This window comes from Callionymus lyra, chromosome 2 (assembly GCF_982586985.1).
Source record: "Callionymus lyra chromosome 2, fCalLyr1.hap1.1, whole genome shotgun sequence".
Classification (NCBI taxonomy): Eukaryota; Metazoa; Chordata; class Actinopteri; order Syngnathiformes; family Callionymidae; genus Callionymus; species Callionymus lyra.
The window spans coordinates 23,896,253-23,918,881 of NC_141819.1; the positions used below are offsets into that span (position 1 = coordinate 23,896,253).

Below are 22,629 nucleotides of genomic sequence, written 5' to 3' on the forward strand. Positions count from 1 at the left end.
TCAGCCAATAAGTATCATTGCACCAAAGTAGATCGTGCCAATAACATGTCCCTATTAAAAGTATGAATGAAAACAAGGTGACAAGAAGAAAACTCTTACTTCTCCAGGACAGGTGGAATGGCAAGTTCTGGAGTGAGGAGGGCCAAGTTTTGAAGAGCATAGGCTGCATCTGTACTTCCATTCTTACTGGAAAGAGAAAACAAACAGGTCTATTAATGTTATTGAAGTAACCTTGCTTGATACAACACTTGTGGATGAAGAATTAAAGGGTTGTTTTTTTGTTTTGTTTTGTTTTTTTCCCAATCACTGTAATTCATAGCGAGGTTACTTTAAAAAAATGACAGACCAAATGTCAGTTCAGCGCTAGTCGAATATCCCTATATTTTGAAACATGTTCATTTGAAGAACATTTTTAAATATTCAAGTATACACTCATGCAAGATTATTATAGAAGCCTTGGGGTTTTTTTTCCAAATTTCTTGGATTGTAGTCTGTCTAGTGTGTCTGGTACAATAAAAGTTTCATTTGTTTGTACAAATTTAATGATAAAGAAAAAATATATCATGAGAGTTTAATTCCTTTAATCCGATATCAAAGAACCGATCTAGAGATATTCCATGTTTTCTTGATAATAACACTTAAGTTATTACATCAATTGTTGTGAAATTTTACTGTCAAAAACAGGCTTCTATTGTCTGTCCCTTAAACCAGAAAAAAAGGATCTAATCATTTTTAAATGATTCTATATCAGTGTTTGGTCACCTAAAGAAATGTGTTTAGTGAATGTTCCAGTGGTCCACAACCCCAAGTCTGGGGAATAGAAGCTGTCGGCAAGGCATTTGTTACCGGGCCACACAACAAGAAAAAATAATATCAAGAATATTTGTTCGATTGATTATTACTGTCTTAAAGGTGTTTTGTTTTTTTAAAAATATGGTATTTTCTTTGAAGAAACATTAGCTTGCGACTCTTGACACATCAAGTTTACTCAAAAAATAAAACCTGTAAACCAGTAGCCAAATGTTTTAACACGAAGGTTGGCCCACATTAAACCAGTCGGCGGTGCCAAAAATGTCGTGGACCCCTGATCTAGATGGTTGTTAACAAACTCCCAGAAACCTTAATAAAGTTAGTTAACCACGTGCAGCTCAACGTCTCACTCACTGTAATTGGGTCACAGCGTAAAGCAAACAAAATCTGCCTCTGCGGTGATTTGGTTATTAAATGTCTTTTTCAATACTGAAGTGGATGGAAGTTTTGAGCCATTACTGTCTAAATGATGATGGTTACATGTTTGGGTAAGTGATTAATCCTGGTGAGCTTCAGAGGTGCGTTACCTGTACATGGCAAGCAAAGCGGCTCCAGTGAGGCTGCGTGTGAACTCCTGTAAGTCGGCATCAGTCAACCTCTGACAGGCAGGAACCAACGTGATCCAGCTGTCAGCTGCGTGACGCTCTCTGTGCACACGGCGCACAACACTGGCGGGGAGTCGCTGCAGCAGCCGCATCAGTCGAGACTAATGACGTCGACATTTGACAGAAACCGTGGTGTACGTAAAAAATCTGTTTGTTTTTTCTGCTCGAAAGTCCGAGTTACCTGCCAGCGGCCATAATTGGACGGATGGTAGAAGGAGGCGATGCTGCTGAAGAGGCAGGTCAGCTCCTTCTGTGCTGGATTACCTGGTCCACCCTGTACATGTCAATCAGAGAAATGAATAATCCATTAGAATGAACTTTTAACAAACAGAGATCAGTTTAAACATTAGAATCACAATGTTTTTAAATTGAAATCTGTAATTATTTTCATAACTTTTTGGTTTTTAATTAAATGAGAACTGTGTTTACCAGCATGGCTGTGATCCATAACACCAAGTGCCCGATGTCATAAGAGTTGGTCAAGTACCGCGGCGACACCATCCGACTGACACCCACTGGAAGGTTCAGACTGCGCAGGATCCTGGTGAAGATCTGCGAGGCAGCAAGTAGGTTACGATTTTACTTCTCTAACAGAAGGACACAATCTTAATAACTCACTGTCGGAATAAATGGGGTCCAGTCCACGTAGCCGATGTTATCGTTGGCGAGTCGAGCAAACAGGTTGACCAGGTGCTGCCAAACCACAAACAAATATTTTACGAGCTGGCTGTTGACTTAAATGTAAACATTTCATGTGATCTATACGACTACAATAAAGGACACTCGAGGATGTTTGCTCATAGACATGTTCGTACAGGCTAATAATGGACTTTTCATAATGTAGTGAGTCTGATGGTTGTGACTCTTTGTGGATCTGGACTGATCAGTGAATTTGCAGTTGGCTGCCAACAATGAGTCTGACATCAATTATTTAACTGATCCAGCAATAAGTATTTGTACTGTTGAAATGCATGTTTTTTTTTAACTTCTACAATGTACCTTAATACCACGGTGAAGTTTATACCAATTGTGATATTGCTTACTACATTATTTCACAACCATATATTAAAAATGAATGCCGAGGATACAGTACATTATGCTTTAATATTTTACTTTTTATTTATTAAACCAAAATAAATCAAGGTGGTGCAGAAAGGAAGTACTACTGTATTATGTGTATTATTTTCGGGGAACATAGTTTAGTGCACAATAAATGCGTTGCTATGTCTTATTTCCATCATTCCAAAGTAAAGAACAATTTTAATACATGCATCAAGGGAATAGCAAGTGGAAATAAAAGAGTGCACATGTGTGTTTGCCTCACCCCTTCCCAGCTCGGTTGATTTTGCACTGACATCCACAGACTCATTAATTCTTCAAACCACAACCTAAGAGCACACGATAAACAGCGCATTACAAACACACACATAGCAACAAACACCTGAGGCTGTATTAAAGCTTTCATCTATATCTAATCCCCCGATGAATTCTGCCGCAGCTGAAGGAATATCACAGCATAGAAACACCAATATTAATGGAGGAGGAATGGGGAAAGTACTGATGTACTCCACACAAATGCAATTTAAATCACTTTTCTAGCAGACTTTATCGCTCAGATGTGTCAAACTCAGGCCTCGGGGCCATATCCTCCAATAAACACTAAGTTAATACTACTTTGACGACCAACGAGGAATAGGGACTTGAGTTATGTTGATATCCTGACACTAGGTTTTGAGAGTCAAACGTAAAGTTCCTTCAGTTATCAAGCTCCTCTGCGGTGGAACCAATTACCGGCCTCAGTCTGGAGGGCAGACACTCTCTCGATGTTTAAGACAAATCTTAAAACTCTCCTTGTGGATGAAGCCCTTTAGTTAAGGCTTACTCAGACTCTGTCATGCTGCTCTAGGTTTAGATCGCTGCAGGAGTTCTTTACACATCAGACTTTCCCTCTCTTTGTCTTTCTTTCCTTTCTTACCTGTACAATTCTAACCCTCCCTCTTCCTCTCCATCTCACCCAGAGCTCCAGGGCTCCACCTTTTTTCACAAAACATCTGAAGCATGTTGATGGATCCACAAGCTCCTTCCTCTCCTCTCCTTCTCTCCCAATCCCATTGTCCCTCTTCTCAAAGCTGGTCACAGCATAAGACCACTCAGAGTGAACCTGGTTCTGCTCAAGGTTTCTGCCTAGTAAAAGGAACTGTCCTTAAAGGTTCTCATTCATCCAGGTCATGGTAATTCAGAGGTTTTACCTTTGTGAGAAGTTTCTTCAGTTCCAAATGAGCTGGGGTCAGTAGCCAGTATATAGAATTGAAGAAACCTCTCGAATGAGAGGTGAAACAACTTCCTACAACTCTACACAGTCCTGAATCTGGAATTGTTTTGTTTAAATCAAATACATTTTCTGGTGATTTGAATTTCACCCAATTCTGGATCCTTTCTCTATTTTGCGTATTGATTCATTTTTAAACAAATAACGATTCCATGATTAAAATAATTTAAGGGTTGGGTCAAAGTGGTATTTAAACACCGTTATATTGCATTTAAACAACTTTGACTAAATACACATCTGCCTTGAACTGCAAAGTGTCTAAAATGTTATCTCTGGGTTAAATAGTAATCAAACAAAAAAACATATATAGAGATGTATATCTATATCTCTCTATATATATACTGTATATATAGTGAGAGAATTTTAAATAGTTTTTATCAGTTCTAAAGGAATTGTTTTTCCATCTTTACTAAACATAGTCCCTGAATGAGGAACTTTTGTATCTATAAATCATTTTTATATATTCTGCCAATATTCCATTTGTGTATATTCAATACTGCTGTGCTGCTCCTTCAGAGATGACATAAATGTGGCCTCCTGGAAATGTTATCCTCCATCATATAATGAAGCACTTACTGGAAGCCCTGGCAGTGCTCCTCTGGGGGCATGATAGTCGGGAGGAACAGCTCCATGTTACTGATGGCTTTTTGCATCACCATGTCAAACACACATAACAGGGGACGCCAATCCTCCAGCATCTCTTTCGTGGTGGATGTTGGAAAATATCTTGCGTGAGCAGAACAGATGGCAGAGTGAGAACACAAGAAGACATCTGAAACTACAAAACTAGACCTGCTCAGAGACACTTACAGTCGGCAGCTTTTGACCAAAGCCTTTAGAATGTGGTCCCCTGAGCTGCAAACAAGGACGAGTCTTTACAAATGTCTTAAATTACAGGTTTAACTTTCAAGTTTACATTGTCTCCAATATTGACATTTAGTTTCCAGTATCATTTACCTTTCATCCACAATTAGCATCCCGTTCAACATTACGGAGGTAATTTACAACCTTTTCTTACACCAATTTATTTTAAAAGATTTCCTGCAGATTATTTTCTTTACATAGTTTTTTTCCCTTTTAATATTATCTGGACCATTTTGAGTCAAGAACAAACCATTTAGAAAATTGTTGTTGGTTTAACATTAATGGAGTATTTTTTGTCCCTCAAAATGAATTGACACTTGTTTTGTTTCACTACAGTTCGATAAAATATAATAAAAAATAAATGTAATTAAATGTTGTTGTTAAATCATGGCATATTTCAACTTTAAAATAGGGTCCATCTTGTATCTTGTCCTTGACAAATCAGTATTTTCTATGTTTTTTAAAAATCTATACATAAGATTTGTAACAGTCATAAAAGTAGAACTCTCAATGTAACTGTGACAACACGTAGAAGCTCAACTTGCAGCTGTATTGCTGGTGTCTCTTGGGTAAAACAAATTAGATTGTTGCTGGATTGCTTTGCTAAATTGTAAACTGTAGCTTTTAAATCGATTTAATGACGCGTGTTTCAGAAGATAATTACTTTTAAAAGTATTAAAAACCATGTAATTTGCCTAATGTATGTTTAAAAACAACATTGGGCTAAATGTCCATAAACATATCAATCATAAATTTAAAACATACTTGGGAAACCAGATGAGCCCGAGGTGCTCAGTTTTGGAGTAGACCACCTTCTCATACAAGTCATAAAGTGGTCGCCAGGGTAACTCAAGGTCATCCCGTGATAGAAGTTCTTTCTTCCTGAGAAAAGAAATTTAAAAAAACAAAGAAAATCACATTAATATAAGTAGATTCTGAAAACAAGGCCACTGGGAGTTGGAGGTATAAAGACATAGCCGTCTTCATCTTCTTTTGCTTAAGGGATCTTGACCAACTTTGACATTACTTTCTTTTCCTCCATTATGTTTTCATTTTCCAAATTACAACTCTGAGTGCATGAGAGGAAACCCTACTGAAAGCTCTTGAGAGTGAGAGTGCTGAATTTCCGTCACCTCGGATTCCCTGCATTGCCTTCTCGCTCATTTATCTAACAGCTATGGAACATGGTCTTTGGGGGGGACTTGAAAAATGAAGAGACGAGGAGACAATCAGGGGGCAAAGACGGTGAAATGTGATGGATGAGATGAAAAACACAATGGAGAGCCGGTGCTTAATGCTGAGTGTGAAATTCATTTCTCAGCTGCAAGGCTGCAGACTTAATACATGGTTTACTCAAATACTCTTTATCTGCTCCTGATGGAAAACATTCAGACAATTGACAACTAAATTAAGACGTTGTTTTGTGATGGATGTAAGAAACACACAAACAACCAGGCGGCAGAATGATCATGATGAATGGGACAGTTCTGCAGCAGCAGTGACAGACACACACAATAAAGGAGGCAAACACACAAACATGGAAAGTCAGTCAGCGGAGTGTGTTTGAAGTCGTTGACGATGGATACAATTTTATATGAAGTTCTAGTGTTTAATCCATTAGACACATTTCTAGCACATTATAAAGCATACGACTTTAGATTTTTATAATCTTTCATGGCAACTTACTACAACTTTTATTTAGTGGTGGACTTATAATTATAATAAATCTGATAATTACATGCAAAACTTACAACGTTGTTTGGCTTTAAAATCATCCATCAAAATGCATCTAATACAAGTGTCAACTTTAATTGCGGCTCCCAGCTACTTCGGGCGTGAGGAAAAGGAAACCCTGAACAAGTTGAAAATTCATTGCCGGGCACGCATATAGTCGAACAACTATTCAAATACTATTAGAACAACTGACTCATCGGTTATCCTTTGTATGTGATTGGACTAGGAGAATAAACTGGAGTCCCCATAGGAAACCCACACAAAACTTGCAAATTTCTTAATGTGGGTTGTATGACTAACCACTACACCCCCCACGCTGATTTATTGTCTTTCAACTAAAATGCATGATTAATTTTGATTTAGTTTACTAAAATTGAATCTGAATACTATGCAAATGTGTGTCAATCCCAATCTGTTGCACTGATAGCAAAGAGTCTGTGATTACTGTGGTTTTAAATATGGTACGAAAATCACAGTGTCTTATGCCAGGGATGGGCAACTATATTTCCTCAGGGGCCCCATTATATAGTGTGGCTGTTCAAAGAGGTCATCAAGTCAAAAGAAGTAAGGATAAAATAAAATAAAATTATAGGGGGGAAATTTTAAGACAAATAAACAAATAAAAGGACATTCCCCAAAAAAACGTAATATTCTAAAAAACACTGCATATTTCATTTCAATTTTATATACGTTTTATTGAAGAAAAAAATCTTATAAAAGCGGAAAAAATGAGAAAAAGAAAACAAAGAACTTTGGGGAAATATATGTAGGGTTGAACTAGTAACTGTAATAATTGATGGAAACCAATTTTAAACATTTCTAAATGGCCAGTTTTATAGTATTATTTTAAGTTCATGCGGGCCGCATAGATGGAGTCAGGGGGCCGTATGATGCCCCTGGGTCTCACTTTGCCCAGGTCTGTCTTACGCACAAAAACAGTTTCTATAAAATGGTCAAGAGGGATTAATTACATTTATGATCGAGAAGACTCGAGTCATTTCACTGTCTGACTCAATACAAGGAACCTGAAGTGGACTGAGACCGTTTGAGAGATGTATATAATCCACATCAAAAGTCAGCATATCAGTTCTGACAAGGACATTTAAATCTCTTTGACAGCGAAACTCCAAACACTGTTCTCTGACACAACTGCAAACAACAAACATGATCTAAAAACTCCCAGTAGAAGTAGTTAGTATAGTTCATCAACTGTGGTGATAAAAGGCACTTTATGTGTGTGTGTCTTAAAAAACAATCAAAACAACTTTAATTATAAATCATAATTTTTCTAAGAAAAAGAAAAAGAGAAAAATTCTTAGGAAGTCACTACTGAATAAATGAATTGTAATTATAATTTTTTCTTTGTCAAGCCCTCCTGCATTGGCAGAGACACACAGTAAAAAGACCTTTCTTTACCTCATCGAGAGCCACAAGTGACCTAGTCTTGTTTACCGAGCGCCATATTGTGATCTGATTAACATGAAGGCCAGGAAAGGATTAATTATCACTGGCCTCCGGTCACAGCTGACCGGATGTTTATTTCTTTAGTCCCTTTGAACACAAAGTTAAAATATTGTATATGTAATGGACTTTCTTTTAACAGGGCCATTATCAATATTACTAATTTTATTAATACAGAAACAGCCTGCATGAATGCCTTTAGGCATATTTTACTAGACAGCTGCAACTGATTTATCAGGAACTAAATGAATATCCATAAAAAGAATAATGGTTGTATGATGGTTGCAACCAGATCAAAATGAAAGGCAGATGCCGACAATAGTCAAAATGCGATACATCAGAGCCAATAATCGTAGAGGCTGATAATTTATAGTCCACCACGACTTGTAGCGCACACTCAACTATATAGCAAACATATTCACTCCTGCAAAGACGGAGCAGATTTACAGTCAACATATTCATCCCAGACTATACACTCACTTGAGAAGATGAATGAGTAGCCGGGCGTAGTTCTGCATCATGTCCGGTTCCAGGTCGGGCAGCGTGACCAACTCGTAGAGCAGCTTAATGAAGAGAATGTGGTCATCTTTGCTAAACCGCCGACCATAGACCTTGAGAAAACTGCCACAGTAAAAAAAAGAAGACTACATTAGTGAGTAGTAGTGAGGAGGACTTTCATCATTTCCTTTTACACTTTTATTTTTTATATTTGTTTGCTTGCTTATCTGTATATAATAAATAAAGTGAGTCAATAGAGATCAATGACATGATACGACATTATCTTGTCATTTTTATGAGCAACAGGATTCTTAAGAGGCTTGTATGGGGCGTTCTCAAGGACATTACACAATGTTGGCATCATCTTGAAGCAGCACAAACCGTTAACAGGATAAGATGGATGGAACTCTGACTATGAAAGTAGCTCTGATGCGCAATGTGAACCATAGCTTAATATTACTTTATGCATGCAACAAAAAACTTCTTTGCATTCTAGCTAAAGAACTAAATATGTAACTGGGGCCTCAGCGACATTTCCCAGCTTAAGTTCATATGGTCAAAACATATGTACAGACTTTGTGTCTTCATTAGATGAACGCTTGTTTCAACACCAGGGCTCCTCACCTTCACTTGACTTAGACATTCCAGCACAATCACCACTCCAGTTAGATTTAAAGTCAGAGATCATATTAATGTGTTCTTTCCAGCAACAACTTGAACAAAAAGGTCTTGTTCAACAGTGTTTGGTTGAACAGTGTACAATTAGCTTATGAACCTTCCTATCACTGCAGGTGTTTCTGTAATTGTGTTGAAATGTGTCTTATAGCAAACTGAAAATTACAGAAACAAACTAATAATTCTACATGATTCTTACTTTTGATTATGCAGCACTCAAGGTGCTTAACACTATACTCTGACAGCCCTTCCAAATGTGAGGTTACATAACTTATGCAACTTAAAAGGTGCATGACAAAATAAAAGAATAAGCTAAAAAAACAAATACAATTCACAGAAAACCAAAAAAGAGCTCTAATGAAAATAAATTAAATAAACAAATCGTTCTTTCTATAATATATAATATTAATGGGTAGGAACACAGATCACACAAATGTATTTCGACCTCCTCTGTGTCTAAGGCGTACTTCCATGGACACAACGCTGGAAAAGCTGAAATCTAGGTGTTAGTCTTATTTCAAGTAAAAATTAATCTTATTCCGTTACATGATGACCTGACAAGTCCAGGAAAATTGTCTTATTTGACAAATTTGGGGGGATTTTCTGGCACCATTAGTAGATTTGTTTTTACCAATTCTTTGACTTGACATCTGAATGTGACTCAAATAAAATCCAAAGGGATTGTTTTTACCCGAAACAATAGTGTCAATAGATCCTATAAATGCTTAGAATCAAGTTTTGCAGAGAAGACTCATTGGAAGTCCATGCAAGAGGTAATTGGGCGCCATTTGGAGTACAACTCCTGGTTTTCCTTTGGTTCATGCTCCATGAAGAGCTTCTTCACTAGGCTCAAAATAAACCCACTTTATAAATAAATAATAATAATAAATACACTTTGCATCATTGTGTGACAAATTAACCACCTTTAACACAATACCTGGCTCAGAAATACATGTTGAAACAAGAAGTTTTGACTAATAAAATGGCTTGTCATGCATCTCAGTGTTTTGTTTGTTCTCTCATTTGTTAGCAAGCTAGGTGAAGCTAGGTGAACCCTCAGCCAATAAGCTAGCTCGGCTAATCCTACATGTTATTTGTTGCTGACTCATCCCTGATAAATGTCATTTGATTGACATATTTGGAGTTAAAAGATGAAATAAATACGCGCTATATTAACTTATAGTGCAGGAAATATTAAAAATCTTTTTATTAAACAGAAATTAAGATTATTTTTGCAGGTACATGTTGAAGTAAAGCACTTACGAGAGGAGTTTCCTCGACCAGAAAGCCACCCCGGGCCACAGCTCTCTGAGCAGAACCGCCCTGGACAGGTTGGCTTTGATGTCCGCCAGAAGTTCTGTCGCTTCCCGGTCCAAACAGTCCGAGTACGGCAGCAGAGAGTTGTACACCAGCTCCTTCTGTGGCGCGAAAGTGGGCCCGTGGTTCATGTCTGCGTCCACCGTCATATTCCAGGCGAAAATATCCTTCCTCGCAGGAGAAAACAGTGGAAAAAATCGAGTGTTCTGAGGTGACGAGGAGGACGGAGGACGGTCCAGAAGAAAGTGTGTCACCTTAATTGAGCCGCTCTGACCTGTCCTGCTATGACGTCATCACACGGTGCCGAGGTCAACCAGATCTACGACCTACTCGTTTTTTGACCAGTTTCTTGACAGGTTTCACTGTCGCTTTCTCGATGGTTGTTTACTTAGACCACAAGCTCCAGAGACTCTTTTTTTGCGTGTGCCTTCGAGGAGATAATCCGCCATATTAGGATGATCTGATAACGGGATTAATGCCTGTGCCACTGACCCAGTGTAGCTGCTACCAGGATAAAGTCCTTCCGTCTGAGCTTATCTACCCGCCCGGGCTCACCTTGACTGTCTCTCTCTCAGTCACGTGGATGGTTTTGGATATCGACAACTAACGTTGTCTTTAATAAGCAGATGGTCAACATTTTTAGGCATTTGAAAATGTGTGATCAAATGAAATTAAAAAAAAAAAAGTATAGTTAACATAACATTTATATATTGTATATAACATTTATATATATATATATATATATATATATATATATATATATATATATATATATATATATATATATATATATATATACTGTATATATGAAAGAAAAAGGAATGTTGAGATGCTTTGCTATGGTAAGGACATTTTAAAGTAATTGTGTAATTACATCATACAAATTTAAATATTCATTGCATTGCAATAAATATGAGCCAGACGTTTAAATATGAAAGAAAGGCACTTTTTTCTTTTTTTTTTAAAGAAAGAAGTATAATAAAAATTGTCTCTTTGTTTATCTCAAGGATCAAGTAACACATAACGAAAATAGTAAGTAAGTAAGTAAGTTATGGTTATTTGTAAAGCGCCTTTCTAGACCAGCGTCACAAAGCGCTTTAACAATCAAAAACAATACACAGTTAAAATATATACTTTAAAAGGCTGTGACACATAAGACAAACACAGGAGTCCCAGAAAATCGGGGGAAAGCCTGCACAAATAAAAATGTACGGAACAAATATATTCATTTGTATAACACAGAACTGGTTAACTTACTTTTGTTTACAAAAACATAAATGGTTTGTTAGCCAACAGAAAGATTTCCACATGATCAGTTATATGGTTTTGCTCTTCATTCCAGGCTCATATATGCAGTCTGGGGCCTCGGGTCAGGGGGTTTCTGTCCCCAGTTCCTCCTGCTCATGTGACTCTTGACTATCCTTTCCTGTTTCTGCACCCTCATGACACCTCCTCTGACCGCACCATGTTCATCCTTATGTTACTGCAGCCTCCCTTCCCCTGTAAAGCCTTTTACTTTAAACCCCTATAATTCTCTGACCATCACTTGCCTTCAGCTGTACAGCATTGAGTCACTGGAGCGACTGCCAATAATTCCATCAACCTCTAAGTCGTCTGGTCTGTTTGGAGACCATGAATTAGGGCAATTTCTGCATCTGCAAGTTAGGTGCGCCTTTAAGCAGCTTGATTGTATTACGTGTCCAGAGTTGCAATCCTGTTTCCTTCTTATATAATGTCCCATAGCCTGGCTGACAATCTCATTTGTTGTTGATATTGACGGTTGAATTTTTTATTTTTTTTAACTAGGTCAGTGTAATGGCATGTTGCATGTTACACTGCATCAATGATGAAAGTGGAGTTTAATTTTTGAATCTCAAATATTCTTGCTCAGACTATTCAGAAAAACAAGGCATATTTGACACGCTTTGCTGCTACAAAGATCACATCCTTTTGGCTGTCGCTGTGATCACAAGTCTGCTGTTAAATAAATACAAACGATTCTCATTCATCTGCGTTACAATGTGTTCACCCGACTTTCTAAATGCGTACAAATTTCAACTTCAAGTAGTAGCTCCTGTGTGTATCATGTGACTTACAGACATAAAAGCAGTGTTTTTGTTAGAACAATGTCATAAGTATTGATGTATTTTCTAGATATCAGTTCTTAAATTGAACTCTTGAACTCCTATTTGTGGAAAAAAACAAATGTATCTTAAGTTTGTTTACCAGACATCCAACTCAACTCCTCAGCAAGGAATCAAGGAGGCCTCCTAATTAGATGCCCAGGCCACCTCATCTGACTCCTCTCAGCTCTAATCCAAGCCCCTCCCAGATGGCGTCGCTTCTTACCCTAATTCTAAGGGACAGCCCAATCACCCCGCAGAGAAAACTCATTCTCACTCTTCTCGCAATCTTGTCACTGCTCACGACCAATAAGCGTTGTTTTGTTTATTCGTTTGGATCAAAAGGAGCTGATCATGGAAGGGTTATCCTAGTGAACTTGATCAGTTTCCCTGCTTCATAGATTTGGAGCAGTGATTCACAATAGTCCTTCAGCAGACCTCGAAAATGTGTTGACCGAGACTGCCCTTCCACTGTCTTTATGATTTCAATGTGATCCAAAAAAATATTGATTTGATTTGTTCATTGTATAGTGACTTTGTAGTGTCATGAAGGTGGAAAATGTACGCGTGAAGTTGAGTTTTGTTCAGTGATCCACACCAAAAATGACAATCTTAATAAATAAAAACTTTTGAAGTCATCCAGTAAGTAGATAGAATACTAGTTTCATCCGATACCTTCCAACAACGATGAGAACGCTCTCACAGTAGCAGCCTTCTTCGCTTGAACACAAGAGAGGATGGAGTTACACAGAACAGAGTGTTCTTTATACTTGGCAAGACCACCGTATCAGTGCCAAAGCTGGACTTCTATCAAGTAATCTCCACTCTCTCTCTGTGCTATTTATATCTAGTCTGTTCACTACAAATCTTTTTACTTCTGGACTTCACTGGCTCCCGGAACACTGGCTGCAGCTGGTTGTATTATTGATGCTGAAACGCTTCATGTTTTTTCATGAGGCGTGGGAGATTTTTTTTTTTTCTCCTAAAATGGTGGTGGTTTTTTTAGATTGGAAGCAGGTGTAGTAAATGGGGCTATTTGTGCTGATCCTTGATATGTTTTTTCACATCAGGAGACATGAGATTGTTTGTAGAAGTGGAGCAGCAGGAGAGGTAATGAGTTCTCTTATGCTGTGTCTTTGTGTTGTAAACCAAGGTGAGCCACAAGGTGTAGCTCTGTAATACTCATGCTTTTGAAATGGCTATTGTTCAGGTCTCTGGATCATAGGTGAACAATCAAAGGACAGAAGCAGCCAGAATAGACTTGACTAGACTGGTAAATCAATCTATCTATCTATCTATCTATCTATCTATCTATCTATCTATCTATCTATCTATCTATCTATCTATCTATCTATCTATCTATCTATCTATCTATCTATCTATCTATCTATCTATCTATCTATCTATCTATCTATCTATCTATCTATCTATCTATCTATCTATCTATCTATCTATCTATCTATCTATCTATCTATCTATCTATCTATCTTATCCATCCATCCATCCATCCATCCATCCATCCATCCATCCATCCATCCATCCATCCATCCATCCATCCATCCATCCATCCATCCATCCATCCATCCATCCATCCATCCATCCATCCATCCATCCATCCATCCATCCATCCATCCATCCATCCATAAATCCATCCATCCATCCATCCACCCATTAATCAACATTTCTATCTATCCGTCCATCCATCCTTCGGTCTGCCCAACCCGCCCATCCACCAGCCCACCTATAGCTATGGCCGTCCATCCATCCATCCGTCCGTCCGTCCGTCCGTACACCCACCTTCCTGTCTATCTATCCATCCATCCCTCCGTCCACTAGCCCTGAAAACTCTACTGTCTATCCACCCATTCATCCACCTATCTGTCTGTCTGTCTGTCTGTCTGTCTGTCTGTCTTTCAATATGAAATGAGGAGACTGTGGTCGTGGTAACAGCAGTTCCACTGCCATCTGGTTTCACACCTGAACATATTTCAAGTTCGAGGACGACTTGCTTGTTTGAGTCGGCAACTTTCTATCAACATATTTTTGCCACCTGGCCTTAATATGAGAAACCGGTTTGGTATTTCCAAATAGATTATTTGAGTTATGTGACACACCTAACATTATACTCAGTCTTGCAAGGCTTTTCAATAGCCGGTTAGCCAAGGACGGCTTTTGTGCCATGCTTGTTATTCATTTTGTAATTTTCTGCGACTTAGGCCCGTATGCCTGTATGATTGCATCTCAACAATATTAGATAGGATCAGTCGCAGAAATCCCCCATAATGCGTGTTTTTGACAGGACGACTCGCCAGTTTTACAATGACAGAGATTATTTTGGATGACTGCTGCGTCAATAGTCTGCTTGATAGCAACCCGCTGTGAACAGATCCTAAATAACTACAGAGGGAGAGACTGGCACTGACAGTGATGGAGGCTGTAGGAAATGTTTATTGAATCACGTAACAAACGAATAAACCATCATTTTCTCTTGGACATGAATACATAAAATAATCTATTAAATGGGTGCTTTTTGGTTGTATTCAAACATGAATGCATTGTGATTTGTTATTTGATTGTTTTCAATTCTTTGGTCATTCAATAATATTCTGTATTATATTGTTAAAAGCCAATATTTTAGTCAAATATTCTCACATGGAGAAGTAGGAGCTACCTAGGACACAGACCATGTCCATTTTTTTAATTTATGGAATTGTATTACATAAATGTATTGTAATTCTACACCATATTATTTCATTTTTACATTCTGTAATGCTATCAACAAATTCCTTTGCTGTGTTTACAACACTTGCAATCATAGTTTATTGGTGATAATTCTGGCTGCTACATTGGACACAGACCAAGAGCTAAATCACTTCCAGTTACTTAGGTTAATGTTTTATAAATAACAAACATATTTTTGTTTTATAATACTGGGGATTCACTACATTATTAGATTAACTTCTTTTTTCGACCTTGATACCCAGCGTTTTAACACTGCCCCCTTCCGGTTGAGAAAAATAAAACTAGTATCTAAAATTCTTCTTTCAAATTATCGTTGTCACTGAGGGAAATGCACCTTGATACCTTCAAAGGATTGTTTTAAATAGCAGACAAGGAAAAAAAAATCTTGAATATGTTTTATGGTCACTTATCATCCACCTGCTCATTTTCTTTGCAAAGCGTCTCTCTAATAGTCCAGTTAAACCTTGACTATGGGTAATTTGTGAAGTCTTTATGAGCTGAGAAGAATTGGAGGGAAGGAAAAAACGCAGCTCTCTTTTATTATTTATTGCTGAAGCACATTTATAGAGGTGTGCGTATAGAGCTTGACTGTGTCATTTTCTTTTCTGAATAAAGATATGTTCTGGCTCTTTGATTGTGAAGGCCAAACAACTTAATCTGTGAATTGGTTGAAAAACAGTTCACATGAAACTCTATACAACGTCATCGCTGTTGTCAATACGTCTGTCAAGATTTGTTGTATGAATGAACCATGCAGGGCACTGAATGTCTTTTGACATATTGGTTGACGCAATAAGACATGATCTTGGATACTTAGCTAGTACCTGATCCTCTCATCAGACGTAAACAAAAAAAAAGTGTTTATTGATGTGTTATTATAGTACTATCTACGTTTTATATGTACGTATTTCAAATGTGAGAAATATTTGTTAGAACTTTGACATACCTTTTTTTAAAGTGCTGTTAAATTGGCGGGTTGATTTAACAACTGGATTTTAATTTAACATTATGATGTATTAATGTGATTTATTATTAAAATTTATGGTTTTGGTTTTCCTTATTTCAAATGTGAGAAATGCCTTTTTTAAAAGTGCTGCTAAAAAACAATCATCTTTATTTATACATTCCAAATTACACACACAAGATTTGAATCTAGTTTTAAGATTTAGATGTATCATTTGGATTTATATATTTTATTTAGATTTAATATCTAGATTTATACATATATCATTCTAAATTACGCCGCACAAGATTTGAATCTAGTTTTAAGATTTAGATTTATTATTTAGATTTTGATGTCTGATTTAAAATATTTATTATTTTGATTTGCTTACTTGGTTGAGAGGAAAATGAAACATTTAGATTTACATTTATTATTTAGATTTATATATATTATTTAGATTTAATATCAAGATGTATACATATATCATTCTAAATGACACCCCACAAGATTTGAATCTACTTTTAACATTTATATTTATTTTTATATTTTGATGTCTGATTTAAAATATGTATTATTTTGATTTACTTACTTGATTGACAGCTAAATGAAACATTTAGACTTACATTTATTATTTAGATTTATAAATATATTATTTAGATTTAATATCTAGATTTATACATATATCATTCTAAATCACGCCCCACAAGATTTCGACTTAGTTTTAAGAAGAGTTCAGATTAGGTTTTTTAATTTTAGACGTACTATTTAGATTAAAAATTTAGACTTATATTTATTATTAGGATAAATTACTTAGTTTTATTTTTTACTTATTTATATTTATACTTTATATACATTAAATATTATATGCAATATTTAAAACTTTATTCATTTATTCTGTTTATACTATATTGCACAATTTTTAACTTATTAATATTTATATTTATACTTTTTATATATACATTCATTCTCCTGTATTTTTAACGGTTTCCAAGCAAAGACATTTCGTTGCCAGTTTCACTGCTGTGTATTCTGTGCAATGACAATGGTCACAATAAGTCTATGTTATGTAACGTTTACATTTAAATGTAGTATTTAGATATTTATTATTTTAGAATTAATTTCTGGATTTATGTCGATTTTCCCATTTTTCAAATATGACAACTGTTTAGACTAAATCTTTGAACGTACATTGCTTCTCTCTCTTCAGTTGCACCTTCATTTCAAAAGTTTATTTCTGCTAATACTCATCAAGTATACTGTATATATGACTGCGAGAGGAAGTAGAAACATGTGACCAGCACCAGCACCAAACCCGTCCAGCCTGTTGACAAAGCAAGAGTTGAAAAACTTGTTCTCAGTAACAAAAAAAACACCGAATCAGTTCTAATTGAGACTCACCTAGCAGGATGCTGGTGACGTCACCGTCGCTACCTGGCAGGTGAGGAGGAATGAGGAAGAGGATCCTCTTCATTCAGGATCCCTTCAATAACGAAGGCGCATCTTCTTCACACACACGGTGAACAATGCTGGACGTGTTTGACCAGAGGCACCGCTCGACCCTGTGGTTCGCGCTCCTGGTGGTGGGCTACCTGAGCTACCTGCTGGTCGGGGCGGGGATCTTCTCCGCCGTGGAGCTCCCGTACGAGCACCGGCTGCGGCGGGAGCTGAAGGCGGCCCGGGACCAGTTCCTGAGCAACAACACCTGCGTGTCCGAGGAGCGCCTGGACGAGCTGCTGGTCCGCGCGCTGGACGCCAGTAACTATGGCGTGTCCGCGACCAGCAACAACACCGAGCCTCGAAACTGGGACTTTGTGTCGTCCCTGTTCTTCACCAGCACCGTCCTGACCACCACAGGTGAGCGTCACAGGTGAGCGTCACGTGACCCGGGGGGGGGCCACGTTGGCGGATGGTGTCGTCAACGCTCAATGCTTATTATTAGCCTGTTATTACAGCTTTAAAAGTACTATATTATAACTCTGAACAAAGGGTCTTAAAGGTGACCATTATGTAGAGCAGGGAATATTTTTAAGTTAAGCTCCTGCTCTGAACAGTGTTTACAAATCTGAACAGGATTGTTTGAGTTTGATAAACATGGAGGTTAGCATCGCAGGTTGCTATGCTAGTTGTTCTTACACTGTTTTCCTATTCATTTTTTAGGGAGTCCATCGCTGCATCAAATGGACTCAACTTCCATATCAGATTTAGTTTTGAAATGACATATCTGTATTTATGCGACAGAATGGCGTCCTGTCCAGGGTGTCCCCCTGCCTCTCGCCCTATGACTCTGGGATAGGCTCCAGTCTCCCTGTGACCCTGACCCCGACCCCAGGATCTTTATCCTGCTGTTGAGCTGTTGTCAATGAATGAATATCTCTATTAAGTTTGATCTAAAAACATTACAGTATTTTAAAAAAAATAATAATTTAAAGGATTTTAAGAAACAGAAGGTTCAAGTGCAAGAAAGCAGAACTATTACTGAAGACAAAATTCTTACCTCACTTATTTTCTACTCACCCTCATGTCGACTAAGGGTTGGGATTATTTTCAGAGTAATCTGTTCCTTTTTACAGTTATAGACAAAAATATGTTTTAATGTAGCGACTGTAACTCAGTTGTCTTCGTCCAAAAAGACACTAAAAACATCCGAACACCTCCATCTTGCTCGTCTGTAACGTGCCTCTTGAAGCATGTTGTCTTTTAATACTTGTGTTATCACAGGGTCAAGTGACCTGAAGGCCCGGGAAACAAATGTGTTCGTAGTATCCCTTGTGTTGGTTTTGGGTAAAGATCCTGGGATAAAACAAGGGTTAAGATTCTGCTACAAACAATCTTAAGATACAAACTTTTTTTAAATTATTTCTTTCGGAACAATTTCTCTTGTCAAAGTGCCACAACAAGATGGACGTTACAGAAGAGCAGTATGAAGGTATTTAGATGTTTTTAAGTTTAATTTTTGGACGAAGATGAAGACGAAGACAACGGAGCTCCAGTCGCTACATTAAAATGAACAAACATTTTTGTCTTTAACTCTAAAGACTCTCTGAAAATAATAACAGTGATTAAAAAATTAAATTTAAATGATATATTTACAAGTCAAAAATAATTACACTTGACTAATCATATTGTTTTGGAACACTCCCTCTAATTTCTGTGTGTGTGTGTGTGTGTGTGTGTGTGTGTGTGTGTGTGTGTGTGTGTGTGTGTGTGTGTGTGTGTGTGTGTGTGTGTGTGTGTGTGTGTGTGTGTGTGTGTGTGTGTGCAGGTTACGGCCACACCAGTCCTCTCTCAGATGAGGGAAAAGCTTTCTGCATCTTCTACTCGCTCTTCGGCATTCCCGCCACGCTCTTCTTCCTCTCGGCGGTGGTGCAGAGGATCATGCTAGTGGTGACGTGGGGCCCCATCTCCTACTTCCACAGGCGCTGGGCCATACCCAGGGCCACTTTTGCCACCGCCCACGCCATCTGCCTCGTCGTCCTGGCGACCCTCTTCTTGATCTTCATCCCCGCCTGGATCTTTTTCAACCTGGAGGAGAAGTGGAACTTTCTGGAGTCGCTGTATTTCTGCTTCATCTCTCTGACGACCATCGGACTCGGAGACTATGTTCCGGGCGAGAACCAGAGCGGGGAGGAGAACCCACAACCACAGCTCTACAGGTTCTTCATCACAGGTGAGCAGACTCATCGTGCCGCTCACTTCCTTTTAGTATTAAACTATGAGATTGAGATCAGGGCTTTGTGATAGTCAATCTAAAACACCTTTTATCATTTTGACACTTTTCAACCAGTTCAGGTCATTCCCTCTTTTCATTGCTATTTCAGTGAAAAGACGACGACTTTGTCTGGAAAATGCAGCCCATCTTTAACTTCCTTTCTGATGGCTGGAGATGTAGCTTCGATATCCTTTACAACAAAAAAAATACTGACTTACTTAATTACATATTTCCACATGAAAAAGAATGGCTGCACACAAGGCTGTGTTCTAAGTCCCCTGCTGTTTATCGTGATTCATGGCTGTGGAAAAACTGTGGCTGTCATATTATGTAGACGATAATAACATGCAGGAAAATAACCACCGTATCAATGTTGAGAAAACAAAGGAGATGAACTTGGTAACCAGGATAAGGAGACATCACCTCCCTTCCTTGGCATCAGTGGAGCAGCTGTGGCAGTCGTCCACAGAAAATATCTGTCATGTCGTGCTTGCTCAAACAGGTTTACCCAAAACATATACTAAACAGATAAGGGTTTTGGGGCTCTGAGGCCTATAGGCGAACCCATATGTATTTTCTTTAAGAGAAAAAAGTCATCACCAGACCTCAACTGCATAACCCCTTGACTCCCTCATTGTCTCTCCCCCCATGACACATTTTTTAAGTCTCCACAGCGTCAGGCTGCGACCACAGTGCTGCACATGTCTATTTCCTGTTACAATAGTCATCCTTGTCAGACACTCTACATTCATAATGATATAACACCTGGCCTTCTGGGTCGTTTGTCTGAACTGCTTTTTGACACAGTGTCTTCATGGGACTCATTTCACTTCTGCCAGCATTTGTACTTAAAACAGTGAAATCGAATCATCTGTGAGACACTCATGTCCTCAGAAGAATGATTATATTCTTCACATATTTATGTAAAGATGGTTTAATTTTGACCCCGTCTCACAGTAGAACTCTCTTGCTACTATTCAACAATATTCTTAACGACACAATTTTATCCGGACAACACAGCCCATGTGTGTCATGTGACCAACAGTTTTACATCAGTGGGTCAGAGACAGTTTTCAAGTACAGATGAACTTTCCAACTTACTATATATAGAACAAGAAACTGACCCAAAAATATGACTTACTTACTTACTTATATGGCAACAGAGGTTCCACGACATGCAATTACACTGCTCTGACGCCAGGAGGAGACAGAAACTATATTTTCTTCCTGATTGCAGCTAGAATTCAACTGTTATTTATGGAAGTATCAGAATCTATAAAGCATTTGTGTCACAAAATTAAATTGAATTAAATCATGGACATGTTGCTATGGTGACCTATAGAACTTTTATTTTCAACAACTATATTCAATTATTTTAATAATTATACGGCACTTGTTTGGTGAGTGTTTGTGAGGAAGATAGACATATAATTCAGATATATTGAGGCGACAACAATAGACTCAAACTTACTGTTACGGATGGTTTGTTAAACATACAATTATTGAGACGTCTAGGACGGTAAAATTCTGAAACATTTGACTTAAATGAAAGTTAACTAAAGGAATTTAATGCAATACGGACCTTAAACAAATATTAATCACTAATAATTACTTCTTTTTTTTATGAATATATGTTCTGAAAAAAAAGTGAAACTAATTATAAACCCTATCTATATTAATTTGATTTTTACTTTCCCCTCAATGTTGTTTCCAGTCTACCTGATGCTGGGCCTGGTGTGTGTTCTGGTGGTCCTGGAGACCTGCTGCGAGCTCCCGCAGATGAGACGCCTGCGACAGAAGTTCTACCAGGAGAAAGTTCACGAGCTGGACTCTGAGACCACCAACATCATCAACAGAGACCATCTAGATGAAACCTTGGATGACGCGCCGCAAGCCGTCATCCCGTCTGTGTCGGAACAGGCGGCGACGATGAGGAGCAGCGTCAAGCCCAGCACTCCTTACATCCCAGCGCTGGGAAAGGACAGATGACGCCTGAAAATCAGCTTCTTGTACGAAAATGAAGAATGAGAATGAAGTTACCACAACAGAGATCAGGTGATCAAAAAAAGGGAGGTTGTGAAAATCTACAATTATTATACCATGTTACTATATTTGTACATAATAAAAACATAGATACTTTTAAAATTAATATTTTTGTCAGTAATGGCTCTCAAACGCACTTCCAGAGAGACTGAGATGTAAAAAAAAAAGGCTTAATTCACGTTGTTTCGTCTGTTTGGCACCTTCCTGGGAATTCTTGTTTGATTCTCACACGTTTTGTTTTGTCATTTTTTCATTCTCTATGAAATAGTTTGTTTAAATTTTTCTAATAAACCCTGACTCGTGTTAAACACGAATATCTCCTCAACACCTGGTTAAAATGACATGATATTTAAAATGTGAGTCAAGAAGAAAAGAAAAAATGTCTTGTAGGATTAGTTTACGACCACTAGATGGAAGCATTTCTATTCTCTCGAGAAAGAAAACCTTTTCAGCGAAAGATTTCAATCAAACCCATTCAGAAATGAAATAAAAGCTGAAAACTTTGATCTGGCTTACTGTGTAAATTAAATATGTACCAAAGAATAATTGTTCTATAAATGTATTTATTATCTGCACGTATGTCGGGATAAATGATTTTCAATGAAAAATAAATATAAACAATTGTTTTACATTTGTGTGCGCAATCACATGAAATATAAGTTATGTACATATCTGGCTATGTTTTATTTCTATTATATATATGTATATTATTCCTTTATTTTCAAGCCACCTGAATGTATATATTTATACAATTAAATGAATAAAAATACAAAAAA

At 37.7% G+C, this 22,629-nt stretch overlaps 2 protein-coding genes and 1 long non-coding RNA gene across 3 annotated transcripts in view; 1 reads left to right on the forward strand and 2 right to left on the reverse strand.

The window, feature by feature from the left end:
- The window catches only part of psme4b (proteasome activator subunit 4b), a 39,981-nt gene extending 29,508 nt beyond the window's left edge, over positions 1 to 10,473 (reverse strand). Inside the window, exons 1-11 of the mRNA XM_087784234.1 lie at positions 10,240 to 10,473; positions 8,284 to 8,424; positions 5,374 to 5,490; positions 4,555 to 4,599; positions 4,321 to 4,470; positions 2,740 to 2,803; positions 2,034 to 2,108; positions 1,845 to 1,967; positions 1,597 to 1,689; positions 1,338 to 1,516; positions 100 to 186 (exon numbers count right to left, since the gene is read on the reverse strand). Coding sequence (XP_087640360.1) covers positions 100 to 186; positions 1,338 to 1,516; positions 1,597 to 1,689; positions 1,845 to 1,967; positions 2,034 to 2,108; positions 2,740 to 2,803; positions 4,321 to 4,470; positions 4,555 to 4,599; positions 5,374 to 5,490; positions 8,284 to 8,424; positions 10,240 to 10,442 — 1,277 coding nt within the window. The 5' untranslated portion in view covers positions 10,443 to 10,473. The remainder of the gene's footprint in view (positions 1 to 99; positions 187 to 1,337; positions 1,517 to 1,596; positions 1,690 to 1,844; positions 1,968 to 2,033; positions 2,109 to 2,739; positions 2,804 to 4,320; positions 4,471 to 4,554; positions 4,600 to 5,373; positions 5,491 to 8,283; positions 8,425 to 10,239) is intronic.
- Positions 10,474 to 17,315: 6,842 nt separating this feature from the next.
- Positions 17,316 to 17,628, reverse strand: LOC148086066 (uncharacterized). Its single transcript, XR_015710528.1, has 2 exons — positions 17,500 to 17,628; positions 17,316 to 17,422 (listed from the first exon to the last, which is right to left on the reverse strand). It is a non-coding gene; the product is annotated as an uncharacterized LOC148086066 (long non-coding RNA).
- Positions 17,543 to 22,548, forward strand: LOC148086067 (potassium channel subfamily K member 1-like). Its single transcript, XM_087784242.1, has 3 exons — positions 17,543 to 17,955; positions 19,364 to 19,768; positions 21,525 to 22,548. Exons 1-3 carry the CDS (start codon positions 17,625 to 17,627, stop codon positions 21,797 to 21,799), a joined length of 1,011 nt encoding a protein of 336 aa, XP_087640368.1. The 5' UTR covers positions 17,543 to 17,624; the 3' UTR covers positions 21,800 to 22,548.
- Positions 22,549 to 22,629: the final 81 nt, after the last annotated feature.